At 66.8% G+C, this 16,183-nt stretch overlaps 2 protein-coding genes across 3 annotated transcripts in view; both read right to left on the bottom strand.

Annotated features, from left to right (window-relative positions):
• ESYT1 (extended synaptotagmin 1) overlaps window positions 1–10,377 on the bottom strand; it is an 18,637-nt gene extending 8,260 nt beyond the window's left edge. For both annotated transcript variants that reach the window (XM_085041110.1, XM_085041109.1), the window contains exons 1-21: window positions 10,070–10,377; window positions 8,942–8,983; window positions 8,171–8,305; window positions 8,027–8,100; window positions 7,851–7,923; window positions 7,610–7,699; window positions 7,415–7,470; window positions 7,210–7,333; window positions 6,959–7,135; window positions 6,497–6,579; window positions 6,349–6,397; window positions 6,152–6,241; window positions 5,959–6,051; window positions 5,782–5,853; window positions 5,607–5,693; window positions 4,957–5,106; window positions 4,239–4,379; window positions 3,009–3,185; window positions 1,746–1,828; window positions 935–983; window positions 276–365 (exon numbers count right to left, since the gene is read on the bottom strand). In XM_085041110.1, coding sequence (XP_084897236.1) covers window positions 276–365; window positions 935–983; window positions 1,746–1,828; window positions 3,009–3,185; window positions 4,239–4,379; window positions 4,957–5,106; window positions 5,607–5,693; window positions 5,782–5,853; window positions 5,959–6,051; window positions 6,152–6,241; window positions 6,349–6,397; window positions 6,497–6,579; window positions 6,959–7,135; window positions 7,210–7,333; window positions 7,415–7,470; window positions 7,610–7,699; window positions 7,851–7,923; window positions 8,027–8,100; window positions 8,171–8,305; window positions 8,942–8,983; window positions 10,070–10,339 — 2,205 coding nt within the window. In that variant the 5' untranslated portion in view covers window positions 10,340–10,377. The remainder of the gene's footprint in view (window positions 1–275; window positions 366–934; window positions 984–1,745; window positions 1,829–3,008; window positions 3,186–4,238; window positions 4,380–4,956; window positions 5,107–5,606; window positions 5,694–5,781; window positions 5,854–5,958; window positions 6,052–6,151; window positions 6,242–6,348; window positions 6,398–6,496; window positions 6,580–6,958; window positions 7,136–7,209; window positions 7,334–7,414; window positions 7,471–7,609; window positions 7,700–7,850; window positions 7,924–8,026; window positions 8,101–8,170; window positions 8,306–8,941; window positions 8,984–10,069) is intronic.
• Window positions 10,378–10,789: 412 nt separating this feature from the next.
• On the bottom strand, window positions 10,790–13,740 carry ZC3H10 (zinc finger CCCH-type containing 10). Its single transcript, XM_085041126.1, has 2 exons — window positions 13,646–13,740; window positions 10,790–12,224 (listed from the first exon to the last, which is right to left on the bottom strand). Exon 2 carries the CDS (start codon window positions 12,202–12,204, stop codon window positions 11,035–11,037), a length of 1,170 nt encoding a protein of 389 aa, XP_084897252.1. The 5' UTR covers window positions 12,205–12,224; window positions 13,646–13,740; the 3' UTR covers window positions 10,790–11,034.
• Window positions 13,741–16,183: the final 2,443 nt, after the last annotated feature.

Below are 16,183 nucleotides of genomic sequence, written 5' to 3'. Positions count from 1 at the left end.
GTCCATGGGGCCAGTTTGGGGTGGGTTTAGGGCCATAGGGTGGGTTTAGGGTGTGTTTAGGGTCAGTTTGGGGTCTATAGGGTGGGATTAGGGTTGGTTTGGGGTCCATGGGGTGGATTTGGGGTCTATAGGGTGGATTCAGGGTGTGTTTGGAGTCCATAGGGTGGGATTAGGGTGTGTTTGGGGTCCATGGGGTGTGTTTAAGGTCAGTTTGTGGTCCATGGGGTGTGTTCAGGGTGTGTTTGGGGCCGATTTCGGGTCTGTAGGGTCAGTACCTGGTCCAGCAGGGCAGCGCTGGGCTGTGGCTCGAGGCTCTCCAGCCTCACGTGGAGTTTGCCTGACTTGACATCCTGCAGGGGCAGCCACTGGGGGGGGGGTGAGACCCCCGGTGAGACCCCAAACCCCCGGTGAGACCCTAAACCCCCAGTGAGACCCTAAACCCCCAGTGAGACCCCCGGTGAGACCTCAAAGACCCCAGTGAGACCCCTGGTGAGACCCCAAAATCCACCCAGTGAGACCCCAAACCCCCTCAGGTGAGACCCTAAACCCCCCTGGTGAGACCCCAAAATCCCCAGTGAGATTTCAAATCCCCCAGGTGAGACCTCCCAGGTGAGACCCCTCCCAAATTATCTGCCCCAGTGATCCCCCAGTGACCCCAAACTGACTTCTCAGTGACCCCAAAGTGACCCCCAAGTGACCTCAAAGTGACCCCAAACTGACCCCACAAGTGACCCCCAAAATGACCCCACAGTAACCCCAAAGTGACCCCAAATGACCCTAAATGACCCTAAAGTGACCCCAAAGTGACCCCCCCAAGTGAAGCCAAAGTGACCTCAAAGTGACCCCTTAGTGACCTCAAAGTGACCCCTTAGTGACCCCAAATGACCCCAAATGACCCCGCAGTGACCCCAAGCCCCCCCAGCTCCTCACCCACCTCATCCACCACTCTGCTGCTCAGGACTCTCCTCAGGGGCACTTTGCACCTGCAGGGGGCACAGTGAGACCCCAAACCCCAAAAACAACCCCAAAATCCCCAAAAAACCCCAAACCCCAAAAAAACCCTGAACCCCCAAAAAACCCAGAACCCCAAAAAAACCCAGAACCCAAAAAAACCCTGAACCCCCAAAAACCCCAGAACTCCAAAAAAACCCCAGAACCCAAAAAAACCCCCCAAAAACCTCAAAAAAACCCAGATATCCAAAAAAAACCCCAGAACCCAAAAACACCCCAAAACCCCAAAAAACCCCAGAATCCCAAAAAAACCCCCTCGGACCTCCCAAACACCACCCCAGACCCCCCAAAACTCCCCTCTGGATCCTCCCAAAACCCACTTGGATCCCCTAAATCCCAACCCAGAAACCCCAAATTCCACCCCAAACCCCCTAAAATCACCCAAAACCCCCAAAACTCCCCTCTGGATTTTCCCAAAACCCACTTGGATCCCCTAAATCCCAACCCAGAAACCCCAAATTCCATCCCAAACCCCCTAAAACCTCCCCAAATTCCACCCCAAAACCCTAAAAACCCCCCGGACCCCAAAAATCTCCCCTCTGGATCCTCCCAAAACCCCTTTGGATCCCCTAAATCCCCACCTGGATCCCCCAAATTCCACCCCAAAACCCCAAAACCCCCAGACCCCCCAAAACTCCCCTCTGGATGCCCTAAATCCCAACCCAGAACCCCCCAAATTCCACCCCAAACCCCTAAAATCACCCAAAACCCCCAAAACTCCCCCAATCTCCCACCGGCCCAGGAAATCATCCTTGTCGATGTCCTTGTCGAAGATGTCAAACTCCACGTCCTGCCCTGGGATGTTGTCCACGATCACCTGGGGGAAATTATTAATCAATTCCTAATAATTCATATTTTGCTATCCATATTTTGTGGGTTTGCAGTTGTAATATTTCATATTTAATTGTAATGTGTGGTAGTTTCCTAGTGATGTATTAATGTAGGTTAATATGTATTTATATGTATTTATATAATATAATGTGTTATGTATATCATACATTATTGTAATTATAAAACACGTTATCGCTTTATAAACTACATATTTATGTATTGATAAATATTAGATATTTATAAATGCTTTTATACATCATTATAAAAGCTTATAATATATAATGTATTGTTATACATGAAGGTAATTATTTTATATTAATTCTAATATTCCAGAGACTTGCTTAGCTTCTCTCGGGACACCCCTGTGCCTCAGTTTCCCTTCCAGAACACTCCGTGCCTCAGTTTCCCCTCATTTCCCCTCAGTTTTCCGCCGTGCCTCAGTTTCCCTCCTGCTGTGCCTCAGTTTCCCCTCAGTTCTCCTGTTTCCCTCACCCGTGCCTCAGTTTCCCCTCATTTCCCCTCAGCTTCCCCTCAATTTCCCCTGCGTGCCTCAGTTTCCCTTCCAGGGACTCTCCGTGCCTCAGTTTCCCTCACCTGTGCCTCAGTTTCCCCTCAGTTTCCCCTCAATTATCCCCCTGCCTCCTCCGTGCCTCAGTTTCCCCTCATTTCCCCTCAGTTTCCCTCTCCTGTGCCTCAGTTTCCCCTTCCAGGACTCTCCGTGCCTCAGTTTCCCGCCCTGCCTCAGTTTCCCTCTCCCGTGCCTCAGTTTCCCCAGTTTCCCCTCAGTTTCCTGCCCTGCCTCGGTTTCCCCCCAGTTTCCCCTCTGTTTCCCCTCTGTGCCTCAGTTTCCCCTCCGTTCCCACCGTGCCTCAGTTTCCCCAGTTTCCCCTCAGTTTCCCCTCAGTTTTCCACTCTGCCTCAGTTTCCCTCACTTGTGCCTCAGTTTCCCTGTTTCCCTCCTCCGTGCCTCAGTTTCCCCTCAGTTTCCCCTGCGTGCCTCAGTTTCCCTTCCAGGACTCTCCGTGCCTCAGTTTCCCACCCTGCCTCAGTTTCCCCTCATTTCCCCTTACTTTAACTCCCGCCGTGCCTCAGTTTCCCCTCAGTTTCCCCTCAGTTTCCCCGCCGTGCCTCAGTTTCCCCGCCGTGCCTCAGTTTCCCCGCGGTACCTCGTAGCTCTCGTTCCAGCGCGGGTTCAGCTCCTCCTTCACCACCCTGCTGCGGAAGCTCCTCCCGCCGGCTCGGACCTTGGCGTAGGGGTCAGAGCGGCCGCGGACCATGCCGCCCAGCCGGTGGTCCTTGGCCACCAGGTCCTCGGCCTCCAGCAGCTCGATCCGCAGCACGCGCTGCAACCGGACCGCCGCGAGGTGAGGGGGCGAGCGGGGCTACCGGGACCCCCCGGGACCACCGGGACTACCGGGACCACCGGGACCACCGGGACTACCGGGACACCCTGGGACCACCGGGACATCCCCGAGACCACCGGGACTAGCGGGACACCTCCGAGACCACCGGGACTACCGGGACCACCGGGACTCCGCGGGACCCACAGGGGATCACCCGGACTTCCCCAGGACCACCGAGAGCCGCCGGAGGGCGAGCGGGACTACCGGGACCCCCCCGGGACTACCGGGGACCACCGGCACCACTGGGACACCCCCGGGACCACCGGGACTACCGGGACTCCCCTGGGACCACCGGGACATCCCGGGACCACCGGGAGCTCGGCTACTGACAGCCCCGGACTCCCCTGGGACCACCGCGAGCTGCCGGGGGCGACCGGGACCAGCGGGACACCCCGGGACCACCGAGAGCCGCCGGAGGGCGAGCGCGACCACCTGATCCCCCGGGACCACCGGGACTCCCGTGGACCTCCCTGGGACCACCGAGAGCTGCCGGGGGACGACCTGGACCACCGGACTCCCCCGGGACCACCCGGGACCCCTCAGGACCACCGCGAGCTGCTGGGGGCGACCGGGACTACCGGATCCCCCGGGACCGCCAGGGACAACCAGACCCACCGCGGACCACCGGGATACCCCCGCGACCACCATGGAGCTCCCTGGGACTTCCGAGAGCTGCCGGGGGGCAACTGAGACCGCCGGGACCCCCCGGGACCACCAGAAGCTCCCTGGAACCACCGGGAGCCGCCAGAAGCCCCCAGGACCACCACGAACTACCGGGGGACCACCGGGGACCACCGCGAGCTGCCGGGGGTCGACCGGGACCGCCGGACCCCCAGGACCACGGGGATCACCGAAACCCCCCCGGGACCACCGGGGGACTCCCACCGCCTCCGAACCCCCCGGGACCCCCATTCTGCCCCTCAGGACGCCCCGGGACCCCCATCCTGACCCCCAGGAGCCCCCCCGAAGCCCCCCGGGACCCCCGAAGCCCACCTCGGTGCCGAAGCGCGGGTCGGGGCTGGCCCGGCTCGGTCTGGCTGGGGGTCCCGCCGTGTCACCGCTCGGGGACTCCGCTTGTCCCTGGGGGGCTGCGGCGGGGGTCGCGCTGGCCTCGGGGGGGTCCTGGAACAGCACCTGTGGGGCTGGGGGTCAGCACGGGGGATGGGACCCCCAAAATCCCCCAAAAATCACCCAAAATCCCGCCGGACCACTCCTCACCCGCGGGACGAGCTTGAGCAGGCGAGTGAGGTGGGCAGGGGCAGAACGACCCAAAATTCCCCCAAAACCCCCTAGGAACCCCCCTAGATCCCCCAAAACACCCTCGAGACCCCCAAAATTTCCCTCCGGGACCCCCCAAAACCCCCCCGGGACCCCCAAAACCCCTCCTCACCCGCGGGACGAGCCTGAGGCTCAGGCGCAACCTGAGCGCTGCAGCGGAAAGGCTCAGCCAGGGTCAGCTCGGGGGAGTGGGCAGCGGCAGGACCCTCCAAAACCTCCCCAAAATTTCCCCCCGGGACCCCCAAAACCCCCCCGGGACCCCTCCTCACCTGCGGGACAAGCTGGAGATGCTGCAGCACCCCGAGAGCTGCAGCGGGAAAGGCTCGGCCAGGGTGGGCAGGGACAGGACCCCCCAAAAAACCCCAAAACCCCCTCGGGACACCCCGAAAACCCCCTCGAGACCCCCAAAACCCCTGCCGCGACCCCTCCTCACCCGCAGGACGAGTTTGAGGTGCAGGCGCGCCGCGGGCCCCGAGCGCTGCAGCGGGAAAGGCTCGCCCAGGGTCAGCTCGGGCGACTCGAGCAGTCGCGACAGCGGCAGCGACAGTGACCCCAGCGGGGTCTGCCGGGGGTCGTCCTTGACCTGCGGGCACGGGGGGTCACTGAGGGGCGGTTTGGGGGTGTCACCTCGAGAAATGGGGGGGGAAATGGGGAGGAATTGGGGGGAAATGGGGAAAATGTGGGAAATGAGGGAAAGGGGAAAAAAGTGGAAAAGGGAAACGAGGGGGAAAGGGGGAAATGAGGGGGAAAAGGGGGAAATGAGAGGGAAAAGGGAGAAATGAGGGGGAAAAGGGGAGAAGAGGAGGGGAAAAGGGGGGAAAGGGAGGAAAAAAGGAGGAAGAAGGCAGGGAGAAAGGAACGGAGAGGGAAGAGGGGGAAGAGGAAGGGGGAAAGGGGAAAGGGGGGAAGGGTGGGGGAAAAAGTGGGGGAGGAAATGGGGGTTTGGAGGATTTGAGGACACAGGAGAGGGGATTTGGGGGGATCTGGAGGGACATGGGACTGGAGAATTTGGGGGGATTTGGGGGGATCTGGAGGGACATGGGACGGGGGAATTTGGGGGGATTTGGAGGGTTGGGGTCTCACCTGGAAATCCACATCCTGGTTCCTGGGGTCGTGCAGGAAGAAGCGGAAAGCGTCTTCCCAGACGGGGGCCGAGGTGTTGCAGACCACCTGGGGGGCTCAGGTCAGACCCTGCCGTCCCCCCACATCCCCTTTGGGACCCCCCGAAGCCCCCCAGGACCCCCAGACCCCTCCCCACCTTGCTCTCCCTTGTGACGTCCTGCACAGAGACCTGAACCACGGGGTTGGGCTCCTTCCCCGGCTTCTTGATCTGCGCGGAAATGGGGGGTCAGGGGGCTTCCCCCACCTCTGACCCTCCCGGGGCAGTGCCCAGAACCCCCCCGAAGCCCCCCAAGCCCCCCAGACCCTCACTCACGGGCAGCCCCTCGGCCCTGTCCAGGTACACGACCAAGATGGCGGCGGAGGGAGGGTCAGGTTTGGCCACGATCGTTCGGTTCTTTTCCAAAACCTGGGGGGCCACGCCGAGAAAAGGGGGGGGTCGGTTGGGGCAGGACCACCCCAGGACCCCCCCGAGCACAGCTGAGCCCAAACGAGCTCATCACACTGACCTGCTCCAGCTTGGAGGCGTCGGAGAGCAGGGAGAGCCATTCCAGGAGCAGGTGGAGGCGACCCTGACCCCCCTCCTGCAGCGGGAACCACTGCGGGGAGGGGGCGTCAGCGCGACCCCCCCAGACCCCAAAACAGGGAAAAAAACCCCAAAAATACCCCAAAAACCTCCTCCATCCCCCCTTCCCGCAGCACCCACCTCCTCCATCACCCGAGCTCGGAGCACCTCCCCGAGGTCCAGCTTCATCCTGGGGGATGGGAGATCCCGGGAATTTGGGGTGGGGGGCTCTGGGGGGGCATCAGCCCCCTCCCCCCGCCGGCAATTTGGGGGCGCGACCCCCCCTCACCTGCCCAGGAGATCGTCCTTGTCGGGGTCTTTGTCGAAGAGCTCCACCTCCACCTCCTGCCCGGGAACTTCGTGCACGATGAACTGGGGGGGACAGAAACGGGGGGGTCGCGGGGTGTCCCTGTCCCCACAGCGGGGTCCGGCTGTCCCTGTCCCTGTCCCCGTGTCCAGCCCGGCAGGGTCGGGCTGTCCCTGTCCCCACAGAGGGCTCGGGCTGTCCCTGTCCCCACAGCCCCGCTGGGGACACTCAGAGGGTCAGGGAAGAGGGCATGGGGTGACTCCGCAGTTTGGGGGAGGCTCCGGGGGTCCCCACAGCCCGGCGGGGTCGTGGTGTCCCTGTCCCCACAAGGGTCGGGGTCTCCCTGTCCCCACAGCCCCGCTGGGGACACTCAGAGCTTCAGAGGTGACTCTGCAATTCGGGGGAGGCTCCGGGGGTCTCCCCACCCTGCCGGGGGGCTCTCACCTCGTACACCTCGTCCCAGGTGGGGTTGAGGTTGTCGTCGATGACGCGGCTGGTGGCCACCTGTGTCCCCACGCGCAGGACAGCGTAGGGGTCAGACTTGCCCTCCACCAGCCCGCCCATGAAGCGATCCTTGCAGCGTAGGTCCCGCGCGGCCCGCAGGTGCACCCGAACCACGCCCTGGGGACAGGAGGGGTCAGAGAGAGGCGACACGACCCCCGGGACCCCCCCGGGACCCCCCCGGCCCGCCTTACCCGCGGGAGGGGACAGCGGAGCTGCGCGGCCTCGGGCAGGTCGGGCACGAGCGGCACCAGCAGCCGGTTGGGCAGCACCAGGTAGGACGAGATGGTGTCCATGATCATCGTGTCCGACATGGAGCTGGGGGGTCGCACGGTCACTCGGGGGGGTCCCGGGGGGGTCCCGGGGGGCGGGGAGACCCCGCAGAGGGGTGCTGCTCACCTGAGTCCTGGGATGTCCAGCAGGTTGGTCATCCCCGTCCAGTTGATGTCCAGGGTCTGGGGAGGGGCAGGATGGGGTCAGAGGGGGGAAGGACCCCCGGTGTGTCCCGGGGGGGGTCTGGGGGATGCCGATCTTTTTTTGGGGGGGTCCGGGGTTTCCGGTCCCTTTCCGGGGGGGTCACAGGGCCAAACTCACCGGGCGGCGGATGAAGAACATGGTGAGAGCTCCCACGATGGGCACATCCCCCAGCAGGGGCTCCAGGATGATCCGGAGCATCCCGTGCAGCTGGGGGGGAGGCGACGATGAGATGTGACCCCCCAGGGCCATTCCCAACCCCCCCAGGGCCATTCCCGACCCCCCCAGGGCCACTCCCGACCCCCCAGAGCCATTCCCGACCCCCCCCAGGGCCATTCCCGACCCCCCAAGCCCCCCTCACCTGCATCCCCTTCACCCCTGCCTTGCAGAAGAACTTTTTCACCTCCACGTCGATCTGGACGTCACCGACATAGCTGAGGGGACAGGAGGCGGGGGGAGCTCCAGCGCGGCCCCCCCGGACCCCTGCCCAGCCGGGGGGGGCTCAGACCTGGCGCTGTCACCTCACGGGGGGCTCACCTGATGTTGAGGTCCAGCAGGATCTGCTTCTTGTGGGTGCCGGGGTGGGCTCGGACCCCCAGGACCCGGAGGGGCTGCGGGGGGGGCAGAGGTCAGCGAGGGGTGTCTGGGGGGTCCGAAGGGCCAGGGGGACCCCGAGTTTACCTTCTCGCCCATGTCCACCTTGGTGAAGGTGAAGGTCTGCAGGTGGGTGTTGGAGGCGCGGATGGACGGAGCGATGTTCTCCACCAGCAGCTTCTCCATGTACTGCCCGAAGAACGGCCAGGCCTGGGCCAGGACCTGCCGGACACCGAGCGGGGGACATCGGGATGGACGGATGGACACGGGAATGGACAGAGGGATGGACACGGGAATGGACAGAGGGGATGGAGGGATGGACATCGGGATGGAGGGATGGACACGGGAATGGAGGGATGGACATCAGGAATGGAGGGATGGACACCAGGAATGGAGGGATGGACACCGGAGATGGAGAGAGGGAGAGAGGAAGAGATGGACAGAAGGATGCAGGGAGGGAGGGAGGGAGGGATTAAGGGATTAAGGGATGGAGAGAGGGAGGGATGCAGGGATGAAGGAGGGAGGGAGGGAGGGACGGACGGAAGGAGGCCAGGAGGGAGGGACACAGGAGGGAGGGAAGGGAGGATGGAAGAGAGATGGAAGGATGCAGGAGGGATGGAAGGGAGGATGTGGGAGAGAGGGAAGGGAGGATGGAGGAGGGATAGAAGGGAGGATGCAGGAGGGATGGAAGGATGCAGGAGGGAAGGGAGGATGCAGGAGGGATGCAGGAGGGAGGGAAGGGAGGATGCAGGAGGGATGCGGGAGGGAGGGAAGGGAGGATGCCCGGGGGCGCCGCAGGGTGCGGAGCGAGGGGAGGCGGTGCCGCCGCGGGGCGGGCCGGACACACGGACACCTCACCTTGTTCAGCCATTCCGCCCGCTCCACATCCGGGAAGCTGACCTGGGGGACAGGGGGGGCCCTGAGCCCGGGGGGGCAGACAGGGCGCGGCCCCTCCCAGCCCCGTGCCTCAGTTTCCCCAACCTCCCGGTGCGACCCCGCGGGGGCCGCTCAGCCCCGCCGCCCCCCCGCCATCTGCCCGTTCCCGGGGGTCCCGAAAGGAGGTCCCGGTGGGGGGAAGTCCCGGGAAAGGGGGTTGGGACCGCTCCGGCCCCCCCTCGGCCGCCCCATCCGCGGCCGGGCAGGAAGCGGCCCCCCCGGCCCGGTGAGTCACGGCCCGACCGCGGCACTGCCGGAAGGCCCGGGCGGTACCGGGGGTGTCCCCGCAGCGGGGAATGCAGCGGGGCGGCTCCGCCCGGGGACAGCCGCGGGGGGCTCTCGGTGGGGCGGCGATCCCGGCCCGGGGGTCCCGCACGGCGCGGAGCTCAGAGCGGGGCTCGGTGGGGCTGCCGGGGGTCCCGGCCGACCGGGAAACCCAAGGGGGGCTGAAAGCAGCACGGAGGGGAGCCGGGATGATGACTCGGGGGGTCCCGGGGGGTCCCGGCAGTCTCAAGCGGGGTCTGCAGCGCAGCACGGAAGGGACCCGGGGGTGCCCGGTCCGGGGGTCCCGGGGGTCCCGCGGTGCAGCAGTGCGGTGCGGGACGCGGGGCACAGCCCGGGGGTCCCGCCGGCCGGGCAGAGCTGAGCGGGCTCGGTGCGGCGGAGCGCGGGGGGACGCGCTGCAGGTGTCGGGGCTCCCCGGGGGTCCCGCCGGGCGGGAAGGCGCAGACAGGCGGGGAACACCGGCAGCGGGGCACGGGGGTGCGGTGAGGCTGCCGGGAGTCCCCGGGGGTGCCAAGCGGGGCTGCAGCGGAGCAGGAAGGGGGTCCCGCCCGGGGGTCCCGCCCGGAGGGGAACTCCAGCGGTGCCTGCAGCGCAGCAGAGCCGGGGAGCCTCAGCGGGGCACAGTCCCGGGGGTCCCACCGGGGGAACTGCACTTCCCAACCCCGGAGGTGCCACCGGGGAGGCTGCGGTGCGCGGGGCGGGGATTCCCCCGAGCCCTTCCCGCCGGCGATAACGGCGCTGCGGGAGCCCCGAGCACCCGCTTACCCAGGCCGGCAGCTCCCCGCGGGCCGCGCCCAGCCCGGCGGCGGCGGCGCGCACGGCCGCCTCCTCGTCGCGCTGCAGGCGCTCGGCCGCGCGCATCCCGCGCTCCCGGGCGCGCCGCCGCCGCCGCCAGCCCGCGTAGAGCGCGAGAGCGAGCACGAGCGCGCCCGCGCCCAGCCCCAGCAGCCCCGCGGCGTAGGCGGGCAGCGCCCAGAGCAGCCGCCGGCCCAGCGCGCCCAGAGCCGCCAGCCCGAGCCCGCCGCGCCGCTCCATCGCTCCCGCTCCGCTCCCGCCGCGCCCGCTCCGCCGCCGCTCCCGCTGCGCCCCGGCCCCGCCCCGGCCCCGCCCCCCGCACGCACGCGTCGCCCATTGGCTGAGCGGCGCGGCCCAGGACACGCCCCCGCTCCGCACGCGTCGGTCATTGGCTGCCCTCCAGCTCCTGGCCACGCCCATTGACCGCGGGGCTTCCCGCCACGCCTACTGCGTCACCCATTGGCTGACGGCCAAGTTTTTACCACGCCCATAACGAAGATGTCCCGCCCACATTGGTCACGTGTCTTAGACCGCGCCCTTATCTATGAGGTGGGCGTGGCCTCAGCGAAGGGCGTGGCCAATGTCACGTGTTCCCCCAGCCCGGACACGCCCCGAGTGCCCACCCCGCCGGCCGGCCCTTCCCGGGGGTACCGGACAGTGACCACCGGGACAGCGACAGCCGGGCCCGTGTAGTTTGGGGTTTTTTGCTTTAATAGCTGAAAACATTACAGGGCGGGGGGAGCCCCGGTGCCACCCCCGGCTCCCGGGACTCAGCCCCGGCGCTCAGTCTGTCCAGGGGGCTCGGGGGGAGCACCCGCAGCCCCCCCGGGGGAGGGTCCTGCACCCCCAGCCCCGCCAGCCTCCCCAGGGTCCGTGCGTCCGTCCTCGTCCCGCCGCCCCCCGGGCTCAGTCCGGCGGGTCCCCCGGTGTGGGGGTCAGTGTGGCATGGCCGTTATCCTCATGCTCTGCGAGGCGATGGGGTAGGTGACCATGGGCGTGGTGGCGTGGCTCATGGTGATGCCGCCGAGTGGCTGCGCCATGGACACGGCCACCGGCGCCACCGACACGGCCACGGGCGCCATGGACACGGGCGGGGGGGCCATGCCCTGCGCGATGGTCTGCGCCAGGGCCGCCGACAGCGGCGCGATCTCGGGGTTCATGGGGGGCGCGGCGTTGGCCGGCGGGGCGGCCTGGGCGCCGGCCGGGGCCACCAAATCCTGCTGGGTGACGGGGCGGGGCTGCAGGGCCTGGCTGCTGAGCGTGGTGTGCGTCTGCGCGATGCTGTGGTTGTAGTTGGTGACCGTCCCCACCGTGGGCGCCAGAGTCTGCTCGGTGGCCGTGGCCGTGGAGCTGAGCGTCATCACCTTGGCCTGGTTGCGGAACTGGGCGTTCTGCTCCAGCAGCACCTCGTTGGTGGCCAGCAGGTTGTTCACCTGCTTCTTGAGGTCCTCCACGCGCTTCCGCAGCAGCACGTTCTCCTCCTCCAGCAGCCGGTACTCCACGGCCCGCGGGCTGGCGAAGCCGTACTCGTAGCTCTCGTAGAGCCCCTCGGCCCGCCGCCGCTTCAGCACCGGCTCGTCGGGGTCGTAGAGGCCGTCGTAGGGCTCGTAGCGGCGCCCGCCGGGGCCCAGCCCCTGCTCCCGGCCCCGCGCCTCGTACTCGTAGTCCCGCTGCAGGTGCTGGAACTTGCACTTGGCCCCGCGCTGGCAGTCGCCCTTGAGGAAGTCCCGGCAGATCGGCACCTCCTCCTTGCTGTTGGGCAGGTCGGCGGGCGACAGCCCCAGCCCGGCGGCCACCTTCTGGCGCAGGCGCGGCGGCAGCTCGCCCGTCTTCTTGTAGCAGTCCTCGTCCTCCTTGGTGCCGTGGATGAAGCGGCAGTTGAGGCGCACGCACTCCTTGTTCTGGAAGTCGTGGCAGAAGATGAACTCGTTCTTGCGCACGCCCAGGTTGGTGACCTCGGAGATGTCGGGGTGCCGGAAGCGGCAGCGCTTACCCCGCTTGCACACGTTGCGCAGGAAGTCGCGGCAGATGTCGTCGGCGCCGGCGCCCGCCTCGTCCCCGCTGCCCCCCGTGGCGTAGCCGTCGCGGCTGTCGCGGTCGGGCATCTTCGAGGGAGGGGCGGCGGCTGCGGGGAGAGGGAGAGGTGGGTGAGGGAGGGAGGGAGGGGAGATGGGGATGGGGGATTGGGGAAATGCCACCCCGGGGCATCGGGGAGGGACCGGGAGTGATGGCACCACCGGGAGAGGGAGGGAGGGAGGGAGGGAGGCAGGGACCGAGAGTGATGGCACCACCGGGAGAAGGAGAGAGGGACCGGGAGTGATGCCATTACCGGGAGAGGGAGGGAGGGAGGGAGGGAGGGACGGAGCGGGAGGAGCCCCGGGACCACAGGGAAACCCCCATCCCGGGGGTGCAGGTATTGCGTGAGGGATCAGGGGAGAGGGACCGGGACTGATGGCACCACCGGAGGATGGAGAGAGGGACCGGGAGGATCCCAGGAACGGAGGGAAACTCCCACCCCGGGGCTCCGGGAATTGCGGGAGGGATCGGGAGTGAGGGGCTGGGAGTGGCTCCGGTACCGGAGAAGAGAGGGAAACACAAACCCCGGGGCTCCGGGAATGGTGGGAGGGACCGGGAGGGACCGGGGGACAGGAGGAGAGGGGGAAACATCCACCCCGGGAGAGGAGAAGCGGGAGTGACCGAGGTACCGGCTGAGCGGGGAGTCACCGGGGAGGGAGGGACAGGGTGAGACATCCCGGTAGGATCACAGGAGTGATCCCGGAACAGGGGGATTCACCCACCCCGGGCACCGGGGGAAGGAGCGGGAGGGATGGCAGTACCGGAGGAGGGAGGGAAACACCGGGGAGTGACAGCAGCACCGGGGAGGGAGGGAGGGACGGACGGACGGGTGACGGAGGGACCGGTGGGGAAAGAGCCGCCCCGGAGCTCCGGACAGTGCGGGAGAGCCCGGGAGAGACTCCGGTACCGGCGGGAAGGGAAACTCTCACCGGGGCTCCGGGGATGGAAGGAGGGACCGGGAGGGACTCCGGTAGCGGTGCGGAGGAGGGAAACATTCACCCCGGGGCACCGGGCACGGACAGAGGGAACGGGTGAGGGAGAGTGGGAGGATCCCGGTACCAAGGGGGAAACAGCTGTCCCGGGGCACCGGGCACGGGAGCAACGCCGGTACCGGGAGGAACACCCGCCGCGGGGTGCCGCCGAGCCGGTGAGAGGCAGCACGGCCCCGGTGTGTCCCCCGGCACGGCCCCGGTGTGTCCCCCGCCAGCCCCGGTATGTCCCCCGGCACGGCCCCGGTGTGTCCCCCGCCCCGCTGTCCCCGCCCGCCCCAGCGCCGCCTCAGCCCCGAGCCGCGGCAAGAATCCCGGGGTGTCTCCCGCAGTCACTCCCCGCGCCCCGGGCGGCACCGAGCGCCGCGCTGCGGGACCCGCGCCCCGTGACAGCCCCGCGAGGCGCCCCGGGACGGCTTGGCACCGCCACCGGCAGGGCCCGGGCAGCGGCGGAGCGCGGCCTCCCCCTGCCCGCACTCACCGGCTCGCGGCCTCCCCGCGGGGCCTCCGGCGCCAACAACGCGCGGCCGGTGCGGCGGCGGGCGGGACCCGCTCAGCGCCGCTTCCGGGGCGGCCCGGAACTACCCGCGCGGCGCCGGGAGCGCGCGGCGCGCCGGAACTACGTCACCGTGACGTCATCGGCGGGAGCCGCCGCGCCGGGCTCCGCGTGGGTGATCCCGGAACGTCCCGGTGATGGAACGTTCCGCTCCCGGCTCCGTCCGGCCCCGGGCCCTGCCCACGGCACCGCCCGCCCGCCCCGTTACCGGGGATTCCTCACTCGGCAGCCGAAGCTGTCCCGTTACCGGGGGAATCCCCTCCTCGTGCCTCCTGTGTGCCCCGTTACCGGAGGATTCCCCAGCCCCATCCACCTGCCCGTTACCGCAGAAACCCCCCGGTCCCCTCCACCTGCCCCGTTACCTGGTTCGCCCCTTCCCCCTGGTTCAGCCAGCCCGGAGGAGCCCCGCCCCGGTCCCGCCCCCTGCCCGTTACCGGAGGACTCCCGGTGCCGCTCCCGGGCCCAATGAAAGAGGAGCCCTCGGTACTGACAGCCTTCTGTTCCCGACGGATCCCCTCTCCCAATCCTGCCCGGTACCGGATGAGCCCCACTGCCCGCGGAGGTGATCCCGGTCCGGTCCCGTTACCGGAGGAGCCCCGGACGGTGCTCCCAGCCCATCCCCCCGTTCCCCCGTTACCGGAGGAGCCCCCTGCCCCCTCCCCGGTGCCCGGCACAGCCCCCCGCCCTCGGAGCACCCACACCGTGTAAGCAACAACCAAATTTTATTCACGGCACAGCAGCCGCCAGAAAGCACAGAACCGGTCCGGCACGGCGGGACCCCCCGCGGCACCGGGACAGCACCGGGACAGCACCGCGGCGTCACCGGGCCGGCCCCGGGCCGCGTCCCCGGCGGGGGCGGCTACTTGGACCTCTGCCTCATCTTCCTCCTCTTGCGCTTCAGCCTGGGGACAGAGCGGCGGCGGCGTCACCCCCGGGGCCGGGCCGGGACCGAGCCGAGCCGGGACAGCACCGAGCCGGGCCGGGCCGGGACAGCACCGAGCCGGGCCGGGACAGCACCGAGCCGGGCCGGAACCGGGACAGCACCGAGCCGGGCCGGAACCGGGACAGCACCGAGCCGGGCCCTCCCCGCCCGCCGGGACCCCTCCCGGTGAAACGGGGCCGGCCCGAGCCCCGGGGGAGCTTCACGTACCTGCGCATTCGCTTCTTGCGCCACTGCGGGAGAGAGAGAGAGACGAGCGTTAGAGCCACCGGGATGGGGACCGGATCCCAGTGCCACCAGTCCCCACCAGTGCCACACTGGTTCAATTCCCCCAGTGACACCAGTCCCTCCCAGTCCCACACTGGTTCAATTCCCCCAGTGACACCAGTTCCCACCAGTGCCACTCTGGTTCAATTCCCCCAGTGCCACCAGTCCCTCCCAGTCCCACACTGGGTTTTATTCTCCCAGTCCCCAGACTGGTTTGTCTCTCCCAGTTCCCCCAGTCCCACACTGTTGTCTCTCTCCCAGTGCCCCCAGTTCCAGACTGTTTTCTCTCTCCCAGTCCCACACTGGGTTTTATTCTCCCAGTGCCTCCAGACTGGTTCGTCTCTCCAGTCCCGCACTGTTTTCTCTCTCCCAGTTCCACACTGGTTTGTTCTCCCAGTACCCCCAGTCCTACACTGGTTTGGTCTCTCAACACTCCCAGTCCCACACTGGATTACTTTTCCCAGTCCCACACTGGTCTCTCTCTCCCAGTCCCCTCAGTCCCCCACTGGCTCTCCCAGTACCCCCACTATAATACTGTTTTTCTCTCCCAGTGCCCCCAGTCCCAGACTGGTTTAGCTCTCCCGCTGCCTCCAGTTCCCCCCAGTCCCCGCTTTGGCTCTCCCAGTGCCACTCTGGTTTATATGTCCCAAACTGGTTCGGTCTCCCAGTGCTCCCAGTTCCGCACTGGTTTGTCTCTCCCGATATCCCCAGTCCCACACTGATTTATCTTTCCCAGTCTCGCCCAGTCTCACACTGATTTGGCTGTCCCAGCATTCCCGTTCCACACTGGGTCAGCTCTCCCAGTGCCTCCAGTCTCCCCCAGTATCATACTGGTTTGGCTCTTCCAGTCCTCCCAGTCCCACACTGGTTTGGCTCTCTCAATCTCACCCATCCCACACCAATTTGTCTTCCTCCGTGCCCCCAGTCCCACACTGGTTTGTCTCTCCCAGTCCCACACTGGTTTGTCTCTCCGTCCCACACTGGTTTGTCTCTCCGTCCCACACTGGTTTGTCTCCCAGTCCCACACTGGTTTGTCTCTCCCAGTCCCACACGCATTTGGTTCCCCAACTCCCAGACCGGCTGGTCTCTCTCCAGTCCCAAACTGGTTTTAGCTCTCCCAGTATCCCCAGTCCCACAGTCATTTGGCTCTCCCAGTACCCCCAGTTTCCCCCCATCCCGGTGTTCCCAGAGCAGCTCCGAGCCAAGGCCCGGGACTCCTCACCGCGCACGGCCAGAGCTCCTCACCCTCACCCGGG

Source organism: Lichenostomus cassidix, chromosome 29, assembly GCF_008360975.1.
Source record: "Lichenostomus cassidix isolate B80296 chromosome 29, HeHo_3.0, whole genome shotgun sequence".
Lineage (NCBI taxonomy): Eukaryota > Metazoa > Chordata > Aves > Passeriformes > Meliphagidae > Lichenostomus > Lichenostomus cassidix.
Note: the sequence above shows the minus strand (reverse complement) of the source record. Positions and strands in the feature narration are given on the sequence as shown.

Bases quoted from the DNA above. Each gene is read 5' to 3' on its own strand.
- ZC3H10 (XM_085041126.1), bottom strand. From the start codon at position 12,204: ATGCCCGACCGCGACAGCCGCGACGGCTACGCCACGGGGGGCAGCGGG.